General features: G+C 40.0%; 1 protein-coding gene across 1 annotated transcript in view; it reads right to left on the minus strand.

Moving 5' to 3' along the window:
• CCDC141 (coiled-coil domain containing 141) overlaps positions 1-21,596 on the minus strand; it is a 158,937-nt gene extending 137,341 nt beyond the window's left edge. The window contains exons 1-2 of the mRNA XM_045033130.1: positions 21,431-21,596; positions 19,217-19,339 (exon numbers count right to left, since the gene is read on the minus strand). Coding sequence (XP_044889065.1) covers positions 19,217-19,339; positions 21,431-21,532 — 225 coding nt within the window. The 5' untranslated portion in view covers positions 21,533-21,596. The remainder of the gene's footprint in view (positions 1-19,216; positions 19,340-21,430) is intronic.
• Positions 21,597-22,528: the final 932 nt, after the last annotated feature.

The following is a 22,528-nucleotide window of genomic DNA, read 5'->3' on the forward strand; positions in this document are numbered from 1 at the left end:
AGTCAGGTACCGTAATTGGATTGTCCATGTGCAGCACCTCCGTTTTAACAATAGTTAAGTAAAAGTGTCTCTGCTAATATCACCGTGCACTTTCCCTTGTAAAATGTTTAAACGTATAATCAGAGTGCTACAGAATTTGATTCTAGTTAATTGTGTGTTCCCCCTGCCCCAAAGATTCCTGCTTCTTTGAGCAGTAACAGAGCCATGTGCAGTACAGCCCCTTAAGCAGTCGGTAAATCTAATATTTAGGGTTTGATACCAAGGGTGAGATCCTCACACTCCTCCCTTTACACAGGAAAAGGGGCTGGAACTACATAAAGGGTCCCTGAGAGCCCCGTATCCAACCAAGGGAGCATTCCCCCAGTGCAGGAATGAAGCCAAAAAGCCTTAAGGCTGCTTCCTGAGGATGCCCTTGCAAGCCCTGGCCTATGGGGCATGCTGAGGGTGAGTGGGGAGTAACAAGGTCAGGGCCATCGCATGAAGCACTGTGGAGGTTCTGGGCAGCTCTGTAGCTCGGAGAGCAGCCCTGGAAGACTGCTGTAACTGGGTCCCAGGGCTGTCCAAGTTACTCAGAGGGAGGGTGTCTCTCCAGCCCCCAGCTTGACCCGGGATCAGGAAGGTGCAAAAATGGCTTAAATCCACCATAGCCCTCCACCCTCTTGGCTGAGAGTTCGGGGCTGCATCTTAAAGATGCACAGACACCCAAAAAAATTTTTACGATGCCAAATATTGTATGAAAGGTTGTATGATTCCTTGCTACTTCTGTAAATTAGATTTCATATTGCAAAATAGCTTCTCCCCTATTTCTAAGCAGGCATTATGTGATGGGGCCCATAGTCTCCAAAGGATACATCTCTCTATTAAAGATGCCATTAAGCTTGTTGAGATTTTTACATAAGGTTTTTTTCTGGCATGAAACGATCTGATTTCAGCAAAATTGCACATAAAATGGCAGTCATATTTTTGTAGCAAACAGTGGCTTTAGTGACATGTTCTATTCTCCTTTCTCCTGCATTTAAAGAATGCATATACACAGACTGGTACATTTGTGGTAAAATTTTGGAGGAGACAGGGTTACAGTATCACAGTTCAAGAAACTATTAAAAAATTAAAGAAAAAAGTGTATCGTAAATACCAAACTACCTGTGCAGAAAAAGATCTCTGAAAGTTCCCTCATGACTAAATGTTGTACCTCATGACCTCTTGGATAGTCAACAACTACTCCTCTACCCCATTCATGCCGATTGTCCTGTAGTTTCAGGCTCCTTCCAGCTTTGTTTTTTCTATCCATATCTTAAAGCTTGAGCGAGAACAGGGTTTGCTGCTTCCTATTTCTCTTCACCTTATTAAACAAGTGTTCTGGAGACCCCCCACTGCAAGATTATCTGTCTGAACCTTTGTCACAGATCTCCTCTCTTTACCAGTCTCCTATAACCTCCATCCGCTGTCAGGTCGCAGAAGGCCTGGTCTTGCAAACACTGGATTCAACTGGAGATTTTTCATTAATTTCAATTTGCAAAAGTGTTCATCTGGGTCCCTTCACTTACATGCACACAGCCAAGAATATCACAAGTTATTTACATAATTTTAAAAAAAACAACAATATAATTAGGATCCACAACTGGCATGATTAATGTACTCATTATGGCCCAATCCTGCTCTAGTCAAATCAATAGGACTTTTTGTTGCTTAATTCAATGGGAGTAGGATTGGGCTGTTATTTTTCTACTATTAAAGAAGCACACTGTCCGGCTAGGTGAAAGGGCCTCACGCTGTAGCTAACAACTCTGCTTCTTTCTACAGCTGATGAGATATTTGTCTGATAATATATACTACTAATAGAAGTGAAGACAAGTTCCTTCCTGGCTCCACAGCCAAGGGAGCTGCTTTGCTTTAACCTTTCTACAGCATATTTGAGAAATCATTCCAATATAGCAAAGCAGTACTGGAATGAAAAGTTAATTTTAAATGCATTTTTAAATGTACATTTGTATTGCTTTAGAACCAAGAGGTTGTTTAGATCCAAGAGGAACTGAATTACTTTTACTATGTCAGAATAGCTGGTTCGAGCTGCCTAAACAACCTATCCACAAGACCAGGAGTTCTCAATTCTCATGTGTTTGCATGTCTGTGTTAGAGCTACACAAGTCAGGAATATTTTAAAGCTGCAGTTGTTTAAAAAAAAAAAGGGGGATGGGGGGAGGTGTTTAATACATTGCATTTCACTCATCTTGGATAATGAAAATAGCTTAGTAAGTTTTGCTTTCCTTGTGGTGGCAAAACTTCACTCTGGAGCTAAGTAGTAGTAGTAGTATGGTTTTCTCCCTTCCAGTCACGTAAATCGGGTCACCCAGTGGGATTAGAATCAATAAGTAGGACTACAAATAATTGGCTTAATCAGCAGCAAGGGAGATTTAAGTTAGATATTAGAAAACACTTTCTATCTATGAGCATAATTAAGCATCAGAATAGGCTTCCAAGTAGGTGGAATCCCCATCAGCAGAGGTTTTAGAGAACAATTTAGACAAACACCTGTCAGGGATGATCTAAACATACTTTGTCCTGCCTCCATGCAGGGGATTGGACTAGATGACCTCTTGAGGTCCCTTCTAGCCCTACATTTCTGTGATTCTTTGTCTAGTCATTTTGATTTTATGTCAGCCTCAGCATGTTAAAGGGAAGCTCCAAATATTAACAACTTTTCCGCTGACTTTAGACAGACAAGGTGAATATTTAGTGTAGGCCCCTTTTTTCTAAAAAGACTTTTCACAAATCTAATTGGTTCAGTAGTTTAAAATATGTAATTAATAAGCAAGAGGTGACTGCATGCCAAATTTGTTTCAATGTCCAAGTAAAATACAAAAATGTTTGAAAGGGAGAGTATAAATGATTAAAAGTAAATGAAAAAATAAAAAACCACCTCTCTGATGTTTAAATAACCCAAGGTGGTGTTAGTAACAGAAAAGTTTTGAAATATATGGTATTGTAATACTCACTTATAGAATCACAGAGATTTATTGGGATACTGCAAGTACCAACTCCAGCACATACAGGCAGGACTGAACTTTCTGCTAACCTCCCTCTTCCCTGCTCCCAGGTCAGAACAACAGCATACAAGAAAACAACTTAACACTAAGATATAGCATATCAGCTGGTAGAGGTGCTGTCTATATTAAACATTATAGCCTCCCCCAGTTACATAAGAATCTAAACAATAACTCCTAGGAAGCCAAGTAGTCTGCATCCACACAGGTTTCCATATTGATTTCCTTACTTGAGTCCTATATTCAGTCAGACACTTCACTTGTAGTTGGATATAGATTATCAGCGAATGCAGCGTTCATGTCCTGTATGTCAGCCTATCTGTTGTGGACAGTCAGTCTGTTGAAGATAGCAGCATGTTGAGGTCCTGAAAATACGATGGCAATTCCTCCTCCACAGGCAATCTCCCTTTACAATCCACAGAAACCTGTTGTGGTACTTCCAAATCCTCTTCTGCATCCCTCTGGGATACTTGTTGAGCTTCCTCAGTGTTTGCCTCATATAACCCAGAAGACATCTGTGAATAGTTTACACCCGTGCCTTGAAATTTTTTAGCCACTTCCCTAACAATAATTGCTTGAAGTGCTGCATCTGATATAAAGGAATCACCCTGAGGCTGGGAATTAACAGTTGACACCTTTAAGGAAACCCCAATTTCTGCTTCCACATTTTGAATTCTGTGTATAATGTGGTCCATAGGTTTATCCAGTATGGTATCTTCTTTCACCAGAAAGTTATGATGTTCCCTTGCTAAACCATTTATAAACTGACTTTGCACCTAGGATTCTCTCATAATTTGTCATTGGCCATAGGCCCCTCCCTGTACTGCTAGTTCCAGATTTGGCACCACAAATTCTGTTTCACTTGAGCCACCCCCTGACATGATGGCTCAGGGAAAGACCTACTGAACAGTCTCCTTAGTGTACACAAATAATTCAGTCCTGCCTACTCCTGGATTAACATTCCTTCTAGTATTTCCAAAGGGCCAATCCCCCTTTCTAATGGTCATGTAACTATTAGCACAACTGTCTAGATGATTCATGATCTGCACAGGGAAGCAGCTGGTAACATGCCTTGGCATTACCATCCAAAAACACTGCTCAGTACTGTGCTGCTTATTCATCAGTTCACTCGTTCACAGAGAGCAACAGCTCAAAGTCTGTCAAGTACTCTCAGATTTCAATCTCATCTGCTTGACCAGCAAATTTCTTCTCAGGCAAAATGCCTTTGTCATCTTGAAGCTGCCACCACCAGTTGTAATACGAACTTATAGAATCACAGAAATTTACTGGAACACTACAAGTACCAACTCCAATACACACAGGCAGGACTGAACTTCCTGCTAGCCCTCTAAGTCAGATCAACAATCTAACAACATACTAGACAACAACTTATACTGGTCAAGGTGCTGTCTGTACTAAACATTACAGAATTTATCTTGACAGTTTCTTTTCCAACTTTCTCCTTTAAATATGTACCACTTCTACGAAGCAGCTATAGATTAGCTCATTTCTATTTTCATTTTTTGGAATTGTGTCTTCTATACAATTACAGACACCTAATATAGCTCCAAAATGTGTTTGATATTGTTCATTTCCCTAGGAACAGAGTACAGTAGTATTTTCACAGGCTAAAGTGGATATAGTACTTAAAGGAACCATTTGCAGGAGATTTTACCCAGAGAGGAAGAGTGGGAATACATGATAATCTTGTGTGTGTTATGGTTTTATTGACATAAGTTTGAGATGACGCAATTACTCATTATTGGCAAAGATATGAATTAGTCATCCCATATCACATCACTGTACTCTGTATTCTGTATATGCCAAAATTATTCAACAGAAAACATATTTTAGGAATAGTTTCACTGGCGGGCCACTATTGTTCATATCTGATTCTATTTTTCATACCTTTCCAACTGTGAATCCAGGCTCCCTTTGTGCCATGAGTCCAACTGTTCAGGCCTCATAGGAAGAGAAAAATTATAATAAATTTTGGAAACTGCTAAAATTATCTAAAATCACTTCATATAGATCATATCATCTGATTTTAAGGTCTGAAACCTTGTGATTCACCCAGGCTAGAAACAAATCCCTTTGGAAAGGAGATACTGTATAAAACAGCCATTTCTAATCCTGACAATTCATGAGATACCAGACCTTCAATTTGTCATTAAGACCAGATGCTACCAATCTTGGGCCCCAGGCCAGTGTAATTTGGGGGAGGAAGTGGGGCAAAGTGTGAAATTCTATTTTGAGGGAAAAAATAAAAATATTTTATGGCATCTTGTTTTATTCCTTTACCATCTAGCCAATAGCTACGAAACCCATGGGCAAAGTCTATGGCTCCATCCCTCTTGAGTGGCATTGTCCACATAAAAGATAAGCACCTTCTGCTACCAGTTACTCCATTAGCTCATGTGGCTAAAGACGGCGTTGCAGATCTAAAGTTCCCAACCCTGCTGATGATCAGTATGGGGGACACGTTTCCACATAATGAAAAATTTATTTTTTCAATTTTGGAAAATTACATATAAAAATCTCTACATTAAAAGAACATTAATGTTGCAAAGTCCAGCACTCAGAAGTCAGGAAATCCCAGAATTAAGGTTGTCTCTCCAACTTTAATTCGGCCCCTTTGGGTGCCTACATTATGGTACAGTTTTTAATTACATACTTTTCCCCCCACAGGACTCCTGCCTCATTCGGTGCACAGGGTGGACATGCTCTGGAGAAGAATCGGGGTGAGTAGTGAATGGGACCTCAGCTTCATTTATTGCAGAAATTGGAAGGTGTGTAGTGAATGAGGCAGGGGATGGCAGGAAGAGAAAGGATGGTCTCATAGTTGAGGCAGCTGGTTTCCACCCTGAAGAACTGGACTGAGTCTCTGCCTCTGCCACAGAGCTCCTGTGTGATGGTGGTCAAGTTACATAAACCAAAACTTCCACAGGTGGGCATGGGTGTTTCAAGTTCTAGGTGCCCAACTTCAGACACTTGAAGTTGGATTTGCAGAAGTGCTGAGAACTCAGAACTGAAACTGAGATAAGTAAGAGCTCTGTTCTGAGCATATAAAGAACTATAAGATATAGGTGCTCTGAAACATCAGGTGTTAGGCTTTGCAAATTGAGAACACAAAATTAATTGATGCTATTGACAATTTTGTTTTTTAACTCAGTACCTCAGTTCCCCAGATGTAATACTGCTACCTCATATCACAGGGCTCTGTGAAGATAAATTGATTGGTGTTTGAACAGCACTAAGATACTATGAACAGAGCAGTATAGAAAAGCCAATGAGCAAATTAATAGTGTTGTTAATGTATAGTAAATAATGACTGGGTCACACATTAAATTATTAAGATAAAAAGATATATTAAATAGTTACTCATTCAGTGAGCACCATCATTCTGTGCACCAAATGAGACAGGGGTCCTGTGGAAAAAAATAGTATGTGATCATGTAATTAAAGACTCTATCATAATGCACAAGGGGGCAAGTTAAGGTTACATGGGTATCCTTACTTCTGACATTTCCTAATTTTGTAATTGACTTTGCGTCCTTAACATTCTTTTTAACGTAGTAAAAGACATACTATGGATGTAATATGCATATCAGCTGATGGACAGATTACACTCTTATTTAATTACTGTTAAGATAAAACATACTGTGACAACCATATCCGGGTACATAGTTTAATACATGCTGTGCTCTAGCCATAACTAAAATTAGGTTCTTCAGATGTAGCACACTGTGTACTTGTATACACTGATTACATAATAGAATAGGAACAAGAAAGATTATGTGTTCTATGGGCCAGATTCTGCCACTTATTCTTGATGAGTAGTAGCTACACACAGAAGTCTGTGATGCCACCTATGCCCCTGCTAAAGGGGCATATCCTGGTCCATGCGCCCAGCCTCAGTAAATGTGTTGTACTTTAGTACTGGGAGCAAAATTCTGCCTCCAGCTCCAGAGTATCAGCAGAACCACTCGACAGGGGCTACTGTAATCTCAGAACTACAGAGATTTAGGACTGCTGCATCGCAAACACACACAGGAAACTGTTATGTTGATGTATATAGTCACTGCCCACTCTGCTTTGATCTTGCCCCTTACTTCTGCTTTCCCCAATGCCCAAACCTGCCCTGTCTGCTACACAAATGAAGACCCTTTAGAGAGCCTTACTTTATCAGAAAATTTAGCCCAAAGGAACCTATATTCCATTTATCTGCGTAAGAGCTATTAGGGACAGGCCCCCCGTGACAGATATTACAACACCATGCAGTATATTTGGGGACCATTGCATTACATTTATGAATGGTTTCTGTATGATTGTGTTCTGCTCCACGAAAGATGCTTACCACAACTCCTCCTGGAGTTAAAAACGTGTGTGTGTCTGTGGGTGATTATCCCTAGGATTGTAAACACCTCCAGAGAGGTTCAACACCCTGGGGGTGGTTTGCATATATTGGTTCAGACTGGGTTTTCCAGAGACAGAGAGCTAGTCTACACTAGAATCTCTACAGCAGTCCAGCTCTACCAATGTAGCTGTGCCACTGTAGAACTGCTACTACAGATGTTCTGTGCCGATGGGATAGAGCTCTCCCATCGGCACAATTACTCCACCTCCCCAAGCACAGCATCTCCCTCCAACATAGCACTGTCCACACTGGTGCTTAGATCGGTGTAATTTATGTCTCTCAGGGAGGGGGTAGCTTTTCCACACCCCTAAGCAACATAAGTTATACCAAAGCAAGCGCTAGTGTGTACAAGCCCTAACAGACAAAGAAAGGTCTTCTGGGTGAGCTTGAACTCACACAGGGCCTCCATTTTGATTCTGCAGGCAGGATTTTTTTGTCTGGGCAGGGGGAACAATCCTTGAGGAAGGGTTGGACGATATGTTGGCCTACGAGGGCCCCATAAGGAAGGTGGGCAATTCCTGGTATGTTTGTTAGTAAGCTTGTAGGAACTATTATTGGTTTATATATGTTTTTTCCGTGATGCTTTACCCTAAGAATAAATGTATTCTGCTGAGAAAGAGCTGTGTGGTGACTTGTAACTGCTGTTCTTAGCCCTCAGAGGGATGGCAACACACAGAGGCTGGCCTTTAGGCAGACTGGCTTGCTGGGACATCACAAAGTATGGCAGAAGGGCTTAAAACCCCAATCAGAAGGGAGTGAGACAAGGGCCCTGCCCACAGACACGTGACAACTGGAATCCTGAGACCTGACTGGGCTCTCCTGGAGTGCACCACAGAGGAAGGATGCAAGTGTAGTTACCCTGAAACCCAGAACAGTCCAAAGGAGCTTTTGTTGCATTTATCAGTGTAAGAGCTATTCGGGTTAGGGACCACCACTTACTATGTGCTTCCACAGCACCTAGCACAATGGGGTCCTGATCTGACTGGGGCTCTCTAGGCACTACTACAAATTATAAAACCTCTAGCAGAAATGGGCCTAGCACAGCTCCTCATATCCTGGCCAAAAGGTAGCCTCCTTTCAGCTACCCTCGGGAGACTGGTGTTGACACCAAAGGTACCATGTTTAAGCCTCTGCTCTTGTAGTGTGCAGAACATGTATTCTGAGTTCAGGCACTAAATAGGGGACATGAGTTAATTAGATTGTTTGCTCTAGAGTCCCGTAAGTATTTTGCAGCCCCCACAGCCGACATTTCCTGTGCTTCCTCACAGATTTCCCTAAGTCTGTAATATCATATATCTAAAAAACTAGAGAACATTACTATTGATGTCCTTTTCACTAGCTTCCCCTATTCTGCTTGCTGAATTACCAAATGATGCAACAGGGAGATCATAAACCACCTTCAGTCCTCTGACCCCACTCCTGACTCTTAATTCTATATAATATACTACACAGAAAAAATAAATGAAACAATACAAGTCTAATTTAAGCCTGTCAGAAGCAAAAGATACAGAATTAAATTATTGAACATTATTGTTGAGCCCTCAGAACAGAGGGTGACCTTGTATAGAATATATATCTTTTAATTTTTATTCTCAGTTAAGGTAAGAATGAAAACTCTGAATTTCCTTATTTCAGCACATTTTTGTATTTAATTTCCTCAATTTTATCATCAATAATAAAAAATAAGCACACACACACACACACACACACACAGTCCACAACACAACATGCTTACAAACCTAAATGTTCTGATGTGTTTGTGCCAAAGGGCACTTACCCTGCTTGCACATATGCAAACTCTTTTGTTACACTCAAACTTCAATACATGGAAACCCATACATGCCGATCAGACTTTGCACATGGCATATATGCCCAAAAGTGTGCCTACAATCTAACATGTAGTTCAGGGATCGGCAAGCTTTGGCACATGGCCCACCAGGGTAAGCACCCTGGCAGGCCGGGCCGGTTTGTTTATCTGCCGTGTCCGCAGGTTCGGCTGATTGTGGCTCCCACTGGCTGCGGTTCGCCTCTCCAGGCCAATTGGGATGGTGGGAAGGGCGGCCAGCACATCCCTCATCCCACACCACTTCCCACAGCCCCCATTGACCTGGAGCGGCGAACTGCAGGCAGTGGAGCCGTGATCGGCTGAACCTGCGGATGTGGCCGGTAAACAAACCGGCCCGGCCCGGCCAGCCAGGGGCTTTTCCTGGCAAGCCATGTGCCCAAGGTTGCCAATCCCTCATCTAGTTAAAAGTATAGTCCAAAATTCCTTCCACTGGAAGCTCTATTCACTGGAAAAAACTGTAGTCAACCCTTTAGGTCAACAGATCAGGAGATCAGCAAAATGATTTTGTCAAGGCAGGTGGGCTGTCTGGACTGGCAGGAAAAAAAAGATAGTGGCTCCTTTAAGGGTCCCCCCTCCTCAGGATTTGGGAGGGAAGAAGGCATCACCTGAGCTGGTGGCAGCCCAGTGGGGCTCGAGTGAGCCTTTGGCCCCTGCACACCTGGGGCAGGGCATATAAACCCTGTCCCTCTGGCCTGAGTCACCTCTCTTGCCTGATGAGCTGCTGTAAGGAGGCAGCAAAGGGGCCTGCCATGGTTACACATGGCCAGGGACAATCCCCCACCACACGGGGAGGAGGTGACCAGCTATGGGGAGGAGGTGACCAGCTCTCTGTGGGGAAAGTAGTAGTTCGGGATTATTTAGAAAAGCTGGATGAGCACAAGTCCATGGGGCCAGATGCGCTGCATCCGAGGATGCTAAAGGAGTTGGCCGATGAGATTGCAGAGCCATTGGCCATTATCTTTGAAAACTCATGGTGATCGGGGGAGGTCCCGGATGACTGGAAAAAGGCTAATGTAATGCCCATCTTTAAAAAGGGGAAGAAGGAAGATCCAGGGAACTACAGGCCAGTCAGTCTCACCTCAGTCCCTGGAAAAATCATGGAACAGGTCCTCAAGGAATCAATTCTGAACCACTTAAAGGAGGGGAAAGTGATCAGGAACAGTCACCATGGATTCACCAAGGGCAAGTCATGCCTGACTAACCTAATTGCCTTCTATGATGAGATAACCGGCTCTGTGGATGAGGGGAAAGCAGTGGATGTGCTATTTCTGGACTTTAGCAAAGCTTTTGATACAGTCTCCCACAGTATTCTTGCCAGCAAGTTAAAGAAGTCTGGGCTGGATGAATGGACGGTAAGGAGGATAGAAAACTGGCTAGATGGTCGGGCTCAACGGGTAGTGATCAATGGTTCCATGTCTAGTTGGCAGCCGGTATCAAGTGGAGTGCCCCAAGGGTCGGTGCTGGGGCCGGTTTTATTCAATATCTTCATTAACGATCTGGAGGATGGTGTGGACTGCACCCTTAGCAAGTTTGCAGATGACACTAAACTGGGAGGAGTGGTTGATACGCTGGAGGGTAGGGCTAGGATACAGAGGTACCTAGACAAATTAGAGGATTGGGCCAAAAGAAATATGATGAGGTTCAACAAGACAAGTGCAGAGTCCTGCACTTAGGATGGAAGAATCCCATGCACTGCTACAGACTAGGGACCGAATGGCTGGGCAGCAGTTCTGCAGAAAAGGACCTAGGGGTTACGGTGGACGAAAAGCTGAATATGAGTCAACAGTGTGCCCTTGTTGCCAAGAAGGCTAATGGCATTTTGGGTTGTATAAGTAGGGGCATTTCCAGCAGATCGAGGGATGTGATCATTCCCCTCTACTCAGCACTGGTGAGGCCTCATTTGGAGTACTGTGTCCAGTTTTGGGCCCCAGACTACAAGAAGGATGTGGATAAATTGGAGAGAGTCCAGCGGAGGGCAACAAAAATGATTAGGGGGCTGGAGCACATGACTTATGAGGAGAGGCTGAGGGAACTGGGATTGTTTAGTCTGCAGAAGAGAAGAATGAGGGGGGATTTGATAGCTGCTTTCAACTACCTGAAAGGGGGTTCCAAAGAGGATGGATCTAGACTGTTCTCAGTGGTAGAAGACGACAGAACAAGGAGTAATGGTCTCAAGTTGCAGAGCGGGAGGTTTAGGTTGGATATTAGGAAAAACTTTTTCACTAGTAGGGTGGTGAAGAACTGGAATGGGTTACCTAGGGAGGTGGTGGAATCTCCTTCCTTAGAGGTTTTTAAGGTCAGGCTTGACAAAGCCCTGGCTGGGATGATTTAGTTGGGTTTGGTCCTGCTTTGAGCAGGGGGTTGGACAAGATGACCTCCTGAGGTCCCTTCCAACCCTGAGATTCTATGATTCACACGTGGGGCTAGGGATCCCTAGGAGCCTCAGGATGACCAGCAAGGTCCCAGTGAGAACAGACTGGAATCACCCCAGGATCACAACAGAGGCAGCAAGAGGAGCAGCAAGGCCCAAAGCAAACCGTGAGTGTAGGTGTTTTCCCCCAGTGGGAGGCAGTCAAGCTTATTGCTGGTGCCTCCTTGTGGCAAGTATCCAGTGCAGGTGCTTGGTCCATAGGGGAGTCTGGTTCTGTGATAAGCCAGAACTGGAAGTAGACTTAGGGAAAGGCATCTCCTGAAGAAGCTGGAGAATGGGCTTGGGCATGCGAATGTCTGGTAAAATGAGGATATCAGCCCCTTTACCATCATATGAGGAAAGGGCAGAGGGGGTCTCACCAACAAGCTAGCACCAACTGTGTAGAGCTGGGGGGTGGGGGGCTGCTGGCAGCACTTCACCAGGTAGAAACAATTAAGGAAGGAATCTTGACCTGCACAGTATGAATTATTGCCAGACAGTTGAAAGATGAGTTAAATAATAAAGCTGAGGCCTAATTAAACCACATCCCTTGCACCATTATGGTTCTCTTTCCTCACTTCACAGGCAAATGAACCATGAATACATAGTATATTGCCTTCTTCAAAGATGACTGCCAAATAATTCAAATAATTCAACAGTCTCGTATTTCACGTAATACCTCAACAATATCAGATTTCACCAGGTTTAGATGCTGTGTCTTAGAAGCCTACAGTGGAGACTTGTAGCCCAACATTTCTGAGTGGTTATCTACACTCTTCACTGGGGTACTTTTAAGATTAATCAATCTTTACACATCGGTTTTGAAATTGTCAAGTGCTAATAAAGCTGTTATCTTGAAGCCCAAAATATAGTAATACCACCATTATTTGGGGGCTCAAATATTATTTCAGTGGGAATTTGGGGTATGCAAGTGTGAGGGCTCATTGGTGAACTGAGCTAATGTTATCTGAGGAAACCACTGAAAGTGAATATAGAACCTCACAATGTCACTTTTACATTCGCTTTTCTGACTACAACTGCACTTTTAAACCCCTGAGAAAACAATTTTATAATGGAAAACGCAACTGATCTTTTCCATTATTCTTTTAATGGCATTGCTGAGCATCTCTGTAATTAAATGTAAATAATTCAGAAAACAGAGATTAACAGATAATTTGTCCCATATCTAATTTACTGAAAAATAAGCATTATATGAAAATATTTATATTTGTATGAAACAAATAAAAGGCTCATTTTAAAAAATTCCAAATGCAAAAGATGAACATATTACTTTTTGAGAAATATATTTTTCTAATTTGCTCCTCTTGGATATTTGCATATAAATGATTGCTTTGCACTTTATGCTCTGTGAATTGGAGTAAATACAGTAATTAGAAGCAATGTACAGGTACGTGGGCCAAATTATTAATGGTGTTTTTGGTTTAATGAAAGTTAAATTTGCAGAATGGATTTATTTATATTTTTCAGTCTCTGCTCTAGCTCACTGTGGCCTTTAGCATGACAAAGAACAGAGCTTTGGAGACAAACCAAGAATGCCTGTGTTTGTCTTACTGGGGGTTGTAACACTGTCATAATCCAAAGATTGGCAACACACTCTGAACCAAAGCACTAGTGTTGTGAAATATAAGATCAAAGGCAATATTTTCTACAGAAAGGATTGCTGATGAAGTGATTGAATTAAGAACCTGTGGTGGAGGGTGAATGGCAGAGCTGCATTGCAATAAGTGCAATTTTGTCCCTTGGAAGCCTTTGCTGAACTTCCCCCCCATTTTAGAAACTAGAGTGCAAGTAAAGCTTGAAACAGTTTTCATCCCAGAAAAAAAACAAACAAACAAACCCCTTGCGGAAGCAGGTTGGCCCAAAGCTGAGGTGTAGCAGACCATGAGGAGGAGAGGTCTATGACATCACAAAAGGAGGGATGGAGTTTTCAGCAAGACTTTCTGACCATTGCTGGTTCTGGCTAGTTTAATGAATAAGCAGCCGGCCTGTAATTCTTGACTATTGACAAGTCATATCCCAGAAAAAGAGAGTTAAGGCCCCGATCGGGAAAACACTTATGCATGTGCTTCACTCTGCTCAGAAGAGAAGTTCTGTCAAAGTTAATGGAACTATTCATGTGCTTGGGGTCAAGTATTTGCATGAGTGTTTGCAGGATCAGGACCAAGTGTTTTAAAATGAATCTACCAATAAAAAATGTGCAATGGCTTTGCATTTCCAGACACTGAATACATGTCGTGCTGAATGCAAAACAGATCCATACCCTGGTATATATATTCATAACACAAGTGACAAATATATATAAGCTTTAATGATCATTAAACAAAATTAAGTAACCACACTATATCCTAATCTCTTTAATCATTGTTTCCCACAAATCACATTAATCTTTTCATGTTATTATTAGATTCTATGACCATGCTAGAAATACAAAATCCAGGGATATATAAATATTTCATCTATAAACAACAACTATGTTACAGTACAGTAATATTAGAATGAAGTTTAACTAGATGATTTAATATCGTACGCATGTTCATATTTTCTGTTTAGTCTAATATTTATCATTTCCTGTTTAGTCTTTCAGCCTGGTTAACAAAATGTTCCTCTTCATAGTCCATTAAAGTTTAAAATGGGGGTCTTTTAAAAATGACTGTACTCAAGTTTTTCAGTGTAACATAATACTGGGCCACATTCTTAGCTTCAGTGGAGCTGTGCCAATTTATACCAGCAGTGAATATGGCCCAATATGGTCTATCAAAGGAAACATATTTAGATAATTTTTGTCTAATATGTTTTAAAATATACAAATAATTATTTTTACTGTATAATTTATAATTAGAAAAATGACTCTGCTGGTTATAGTTAGAAAAGTTGCTATATCTATATCTATATATATATCTATATAAAAATCCAAAACTTCATGCTCAAGACATCTGCTTCCTCAGTGTCTTGAGTCTTATCTGTTTACATTAGTGACAAATAGGTTGGCGTTATTTTTTTAACTCCTGTTAGCACTGCCGAGCCAGTAGCTCTCTGGAAGAGGAAACTGGATTGTATAACTGTTCATGCATCATCAAAAGTATTGTAATTTGAGTTTCAGTGGCAATGCCAAATTCTGTTCACAATTACACCTATGAAACCCCACCACACATGTAACTGAGGGAAGAATACGGCTTGCAGTATCTTTGTTAAGACTAACAATGCACAAATCACGGGGAGGAGAAAGAAACTAGAATCAAACAGCTTGATGTTCAAATCTCAGGCTGAGATTTCAGCACAGTTAGAAATAAAAACACACCAGCTATTTATTTGCCAGCGTGGTCACATACATATTCAAAAATCTATCTGCAAATACTGCACAGATTGTTAGATCCCAATCCTGCAAAGACTTAAGCAGGTGGGACAACTCAGGTGCTTAACATTAAGCAGGTGCTTAAATCTTTGCCAGATTGGGGCATTGGGCCCCATCCTGCACTCAGTTACACATGCGCTTAACTACTCATGAAGCACCCGTTTAAGTGTTTGTAGGATCAGGCCCTTTAGCTTAGTGTGTGGAAGTGCGATTTTTAGTGTAAAGTTTTAAAATATTTAATTTAATAGAACAGCAGTAATAACTGAGAAAATGGCAAATTAAACCACATTTCTAATTAACATGAACAAAGACCTATTAGAACCTTAAATCTAGTGAAACACAAATTCTTTAAGAATGTAATACAAAGACAATTCAAAACAATCTCACATTACATAAAAATGTAAGTAGATTTGGTCAAAAACAGGAAAAAAATTCACAAAAAATTCAAAATGTCAAAGTTATTTTCATTTCATGGAGTATGAAAGGATTTTTTAAAAAATTTTTCATCAAATGTTTTCAAAAAGGTCAAAGTCAAAATTTTGACTATTCATTTTTTCCTTTTTCATCTTTTTTCTTGTTTACTGTGTGCAGTAAAATATTGTTTGGTTTGTTTTCCTGCTTTTTCCTTTTGCTACTCTGTAACTTTCAAAACCTTCTACAAGTTGACAGTTTGAACAACAGTTCATCTGTAGAACCTGATATAACCTCACATACCCTCAACATAATATATGCTAAAATGCAGAGTGTTTTGAATTATGAGAACTTTTGCTATGTATCCTTCAAGTGCCTGTGTTTTACTGGATTTTAGGGATATTATTGATTTACTATAAATGTACATTTATTAGATTATTTTCTATGTTATTTCTGCTGTTACGTACAAAATAAAATTAAGTTTTAAAGAATAAAAATCTGAGATACAATGGCAGAATGCTGCCACGATTTAAACAAGGTTCAGGCTCAAATGGTTTGAACTGTAGGGCACATCAGGCCTTAGCTTTACCATTATCTTGTTCAGTGTATTTATAATACATTCCAGACTACAAGGTCTATCAAACTTCAAAAATATATGTGAGTATGGGCTATAGTGAACTTTCCTTATATCAACAAATGGGAGTCAGTAGGAAGTACACAACCAAAGGGTTTGTCAGCTTTATAGTTCATGAGAGAACAGCTAAAACACTATACTGGAAGAAGAAGAAAATGAGCAGGGGTATAGTATTGTGTTAATGCATTTGCATAACCCTCCATTACCAAAACTGATGGTGTTAACTGTGATCATTGAGAGGAAAAAGAACAAGGAACTACCTAAGAACTGTGCATACAAGATTTTACAAAGACAAGTACAATCTAACAATTGGATTTCTGTCCTGACAGTTCTACATTTCTAATTTTCTTTTTTTTTTATCTTCCTGTAAATACATTACATTTTTGGAATTAAATGTTAAAGTCTGTGAAACATTACTGGTTCTTTGACTTTATCTTCACAGAGTAAAGGTATAATTCATGAACAAATAATAAGTGCCAAAGTTTATTGTAATCAGTACTTCAAAGGTTGAGAATCATTGTCTTATACAAACCTTTGATGACAGGGTCTGGTAGTTTATACATAAATATCTACCCATGATAAGTGTTACCAGCTCACTACAAGCAGAAAGTTTCACATCTGTTAAGGAATGAAGGGTCATTCAGAATTATGACACTTGTGGTCATGTATTAGAGCTGGCTAAATTATATCTATTTTGAGTTTACCCTTTTCCTGTGGATGGTTCACTATTCAATGTTGATTTCTGCAACAATATTTGTTACTCAAAATATTCATCAAGAGTTTACACAAAAAGAGAGTCACTATGTGTGGATCAATTGACTGTTCACTATTCATTATTAGTGGTATATGATTGGTCACTTAAGTCATATGATACTGTTTCTGCTTCCTGACTGGATGACAGACTTTTTAAACAGAAGACTATAATGCATATGGAATGACAAACAACAAATTGCTCACTTACAATATGAATTTTCAGGTATATAAGCATTTGTGAACTTTTGGGATCCGCAAACATTTTCCCCACAAATAGGAGATGAGTAATCTCACTGTGTTTATAATGTGAAAATAGGACTGAATCACTTTTTCTATAATTTGACTATTTATTATGAGCATTAAGCAAGCTGAGCGAAGCCAGGTGAAGTACAAATCAAAGGGTCCAGGAGCAAAAATATACACGGAGTAGGAGGGATGAAACATTAGTTAATACTAGCCAAATACCTTGGCTAACATCACAGAATATCTGATGCTCTTTGATTATTATTCGATTTTGCTTACCATGCCCAATAAAAATTGAGGTATCTGTGGAGATTTTATAGTCAAAAGCCCATAAACTTAAAAAAAATCCATTTTGGGTTGGAAAATCCACTGAGACTGCACCAAAAGATTTTTTTTTAAGTTATTGTTACTGTGCACAGGGACTGACCATGCTGGGATTAATGGAGGAACAAGCCCTGGAGGACAATGTGTGGTGACACTGTGTTGCTGACCCTGTCTGCACAGATGCTCCAGGATATAAGAGAGAGAGAGAGAGACTGTTGCACTTGGTTTTGTTTAGTACAGAGCTGGCACGCTGCTGCCTGCAAAGAGACCGTTTTTATTGTTTACATTTATCGCTGTAAAGATCAGGCGAAATCCATAAGATCTCTTGGGGATGGACATTCCAAGCAAGGAAAATATTTAATATATGATATATGTAATATCGGGTCGGTTTGTGTTGGCAGATGGGGTTTAAAATCCAACTTTATTTTCACTTGCCAGTGTTGTGGATTCTGATGTTTTCTGCTTCTTGGATTTAATATTATTTCTTATTATTGGAGAGTGAAATTCAGTTGATCATGCCAGTATATTAGCTCCTGATTACTTCTAAATATTTGGGTTGGATAACTGGACTAAACTACATTTTCCTGAATGCCCAAAACTCCCATTGAAGTCAATGGTGATATGACAGTTGGATGGTCAAGAAAAGCAAGATTAATCCCTTGATGTGTTTTTCTTTAAATGTTACCATTTGTGCTATCCAAATTTCACTTCATACACCATATTAGATTACACTCTGCATATACCTTATTTTATTACTTCACATATGGTTGAGACATCCCTTAATATGAGCGGTGCAGCACCTGAAAACTAATATTAAAAGGAGGAAACGTCTTTTCCAGTTCATTTTTGCTCTGTCTTAAAATATGAACAAAATCTGAATTTAATAAAATACATAACAACATTAAGAAACTTGAATGGACCCTGACAAAGTACAATGTCACAATGGTCTTGGGCACGCACAAGAATCTAGAGGTTTCAGAGTAGCAGCCGTGTTAATCTGTATCTAGAGAAATTCATTTACTTAAGCCTATATGCAAAATGCATCCATCCCTTCAGATCAGGAAAGCGAATGCTCATCTCAGTTTATTTTAGGCTGTCTCATGTCAGCAAAATAGGAATAATTTAATGTGACAGTATGTTACTGTGCTACCTTCTTGTCTCTGAAATGTCCCTGAATAATATTCTGCTCCTAAGAATGCCCTTTATTTCCTAACACTGGTTATAGCTCTATGATTTAACTATTATCTTCCCACCTCAAGCCAGTCACTTGCTGAATGTTATCACCTTATATTCCTACCTTAACATGCATCAATCATAACAGTAAAAAAGTGACTGGAATGCTAATTTCACATTTACAAAACACTTGATTGTTTTTGTAGTTGTTACCATAGTTATGAACCTAATGTCTCAAAGCCCAGCAAAACAAATGAAAACCTTGAAATTCCTCTGACTCTAGCAGGTACTGCTAGTTTTTATTTTATTTGACAATAATGCATAAAGTTGGAAAATATGATATTTTTACTGGTTCTGCCAGAAAAACAATTACTAGTGAACTTAGTTTTCCATTGCAGAACTATTGGGGGCAGGGGGCGTCTTATTTTCATTCATTACATCAGCAAAGGTTGGACATGTGTTTTCACTCTGGCCTTTTGCTGACAAACAGATCACAACAAAAGGCCTGTGAACCTAGAGGCTGATTGTCTATATCAGAGCTGTAAGGAGATGAGAAAAATCTGCATGCGTCCATATCACACACCTTACCTTAAGTTTAGCCAGGAGGAGTTCATGATCTTGTAGTAGTTTTTTGGTCTCATCTTGATTGCTGCCAATTTCCAATACATTTGGAATTGACTCAGTCAGCTGAAACTGCACCCATTTCCCACACTAAAATGCAAACACAGGCAAACACCCAGTGTGTGTCATCCAGAAAACACAAGGGCTCTTTATATCCCTACCCCAAAACATACCAGTTCAGGCCCAAATAGATCTTTGCAGGCAGACCCCTATATCCAATGGGCACAGGGATCCACTTACATGTATCCAATTGCACAAGCAGGCCCCAAAGTATACAAAATCCAGTGAATACAAACTTCAGTAATGGGATGCCATAAAAAATAGTAAATCAAGTGTCATTTGAGGCAACATACCCAGGCCTCAAATTCTTGCTTTATCCAATCTCTACCCATACAGTTGTCGAGATGGTATTTAAAAAGGAAAGAAAATCATACCAGGGACTAAAAATAACATTTTTCCCTTCTCTGTCCTGGGAATTGATAACATATTTTTAGCTGCAGTTTGCATAGATCTCTCTCGGCTAAGGGGCATGGTGAACTAATTTCCTATTCTTCTCACAGCAGAAACAAATTAAGGCAGACATGAGGGCTGTCATTTTTACATAACCCAGCTGTCCTCAGCACCCAGAGTTCTGCAGTGCCAAATAATCCATCACAGCATTTTCTCTAACAAGTGGTTGGGTTTTTTTTTTTAAATAAAGGAACAACCAAAAGGCCTTTACATAGCTGGGGGGAGAAAATGAGGAAAGGAACATAAACATTAGAAAGTGATGGGCCCAATCTTGCAAATCCTTACTCCTGAAAGTATGGATCATTTTGTTTCTTACTGAATTGAGAGATTTCCAACCTTATATGAAGATACTAGCAACATTCATTTGTTCAAGATTTGTTTAATGCATCTGATATAAATATATAATTGTACTAAGCACTTAACCCACAGTCATGTCTGCAGCAGATAGCTCATAAGCCAGGCTGTGTGTTGGAGTGAGCCTCCACAACGAGGAGCCAGGAATCTTGCACAACAGGCTGGGCTGCCACTGTATAACAGCTACTTCAGCCTCAGGGTTTGAGTAGACTCCAAGGCACCTGTGCCTTCATCTCGATGCTGGGAGAAATGCCATGTGGATTAGCATAGTAGCAAACCCACTAGCTTGTTCCCACCAGCATTTCCAAATCCCCACTAAACTGCAGAGCCACTCATGAATAGATGTTCCATGGTGCACAGGGGAGCAGTATGTGGCGTCTCCAAAGTACTGCTCTTCCTTGCAACACTTCTGCTGCAGATGGGTCTTTCTACATCAGCTAAGGAGGAGGGAAAATTTTCTCCTGGAAGGAAAAATCCCTCTGCTGTTCTAAATGCAAAATCTGACCCCCACTGATGTCAGTACACACATAGTCACTATCTTTAATCTGCTTTACAGTTATCAAATGCTAAAAAAAATCCCAGCCTGAGAGATTAGAGGTATCTAAGGGAGTGAGGTGCCCAACTTCCATTGCATTCCAATTGGTGTCTGGTGTCTAACTCCCTTAGGCAGCTTTGAAAACTCCAGCCTTATTTAGCATCCCAAACTGCATGCAGGTTGCATGAGCTGGAACTAGTTGCTGAAATGGTCCTTCAGGTCTTTATAAACACCAGGACATACACAAGAGCTACTACTAAAAATATATGACAAAGGCAACTAACTTTTGGTTTTTAAAGTATGACTACATACAATTTTAACTGGTATTTTTTTCAGCTAACACTCTGAACAAGTTGTGGTTAACTGAAATGGTTCTTTGTGCATTTGTCACGACTGAAAATGGTACAGTGAACAGAGTTGATAAATACATTTAAAAAAAAATAAACTCCCCAAAGAGATGTTTATATGTATTGTGATCAACATTTTTACACTGCCATGTTTTAGAATCAGAAATATTCTTTGCCCCTAAGAACTTACATAGTTTAGCCGAATAGTTTTGGTTCATGTAAAAAAAGAAAAAAGTGATATACTGAAAGAAGCATGAACTTCTTAGAAGGTTTTCTACATACTAACTTAAGATATAAAATAAATGTACTTGCCTGGTTGACATTATTTGCTGAATAGATGCTAATATGAGTAGAATTTGGAATAGACTGTTACTAAATACTATGCAGACCAAGCCACAGAGCTAAGAGCATAACTGTTAGCAAATGTTGTCTTACCTTAAGTATAGCGATAACAATCCTGGAATCTCCAGCCTGAACAGCAACTGAACTGACTGTTGTTGTAGAAAGGTGCTCACCAGAGCTGCCTTCATCTGACATGGTGTTTCAGAATTGGACTTCATACATTACTGCAGCCTCAATACACTTATATGCGCTGGTCATTTCAGAAGGCAACAAACAGGGTTACTTGGATTCATTCAGCAAAAGAGCTCAGCTAACACCGATTACTCTGCCAAAAGGAAAGAACAGGAGTTAAAAATAGACAACCCCATTGAGTTTATCATTCTTGAGAGAGCGCGAGAAAGAGAGATTTGACACACCCCTAGTTTGGTAGCATTAAGCTGCCTGTTCTTTTTTGTCATTATCTGAAGTGTAAAGGGCTGCCTCTGTGAACATCATCTGACTCTGGATAAGCAAATGGAAAAAAGACAAATCAAAATAGCTGGAATCAGTTTCAAAACTAATGCTGTACAGATAGATCCAAATATTATAAGGCTTTAAAACAAGCAGATAGCTGATCTAAATATTTAACTTGTACAACTTCTTGTTATTCTTCCCATTTATTAGTGATTAATGAGCTGCATACATTTAATATATTTTTTTCTCCAAGTCAGTGTACATTATAAAGCACTATTATATATATATATATATATATATATATATATATGAACAGTCTGACATATATAACAAAACCCTGTGAATGGAACCAGACAATGGATTTCTTACCAAAAACATTAAAATGTATAGCGACCCTATTAACTAAGAAAGGAATCCACATATTCTGTGTAGGCTTTTGAAAGGCACTTTATCACTTAGTATTGTTGGAATTTTTTATTCAGTACTCCACTTCATAGCAAATTGTTCCTATATTCTGTTTAATCTTGAGTAATCCCTCTTTAGTAATATGCTCGTAAGAGGCACACCTCCCAACTCATTAAAATGCTGCACTGCACATTAGCTTTTATTCAGTGCAGGGAAATCACAGACAGTTTTAAATTGTGGCACAGGTCAGTACATTAATTCTACTGCTAGAAACTCAGAGCATGCACAGAGAGACTGTGGTATTAGACAGCTGTTATTTGATTCCCTGTGACA

The sequence above is a fragment of the Mauremys mutica genome, chromosome 10, assembly GCF_020497125.1.
Source record: "Mauremys mutica isolate MM-2020 ecotype Southern chromosome 10, ASM2049712v1, whole genome shotgun sequence".
NCBI lineage: Eukaryota > Metazoa > Chordata > Testudines > Geoemydidae > Mauremys > Mauremys mutica.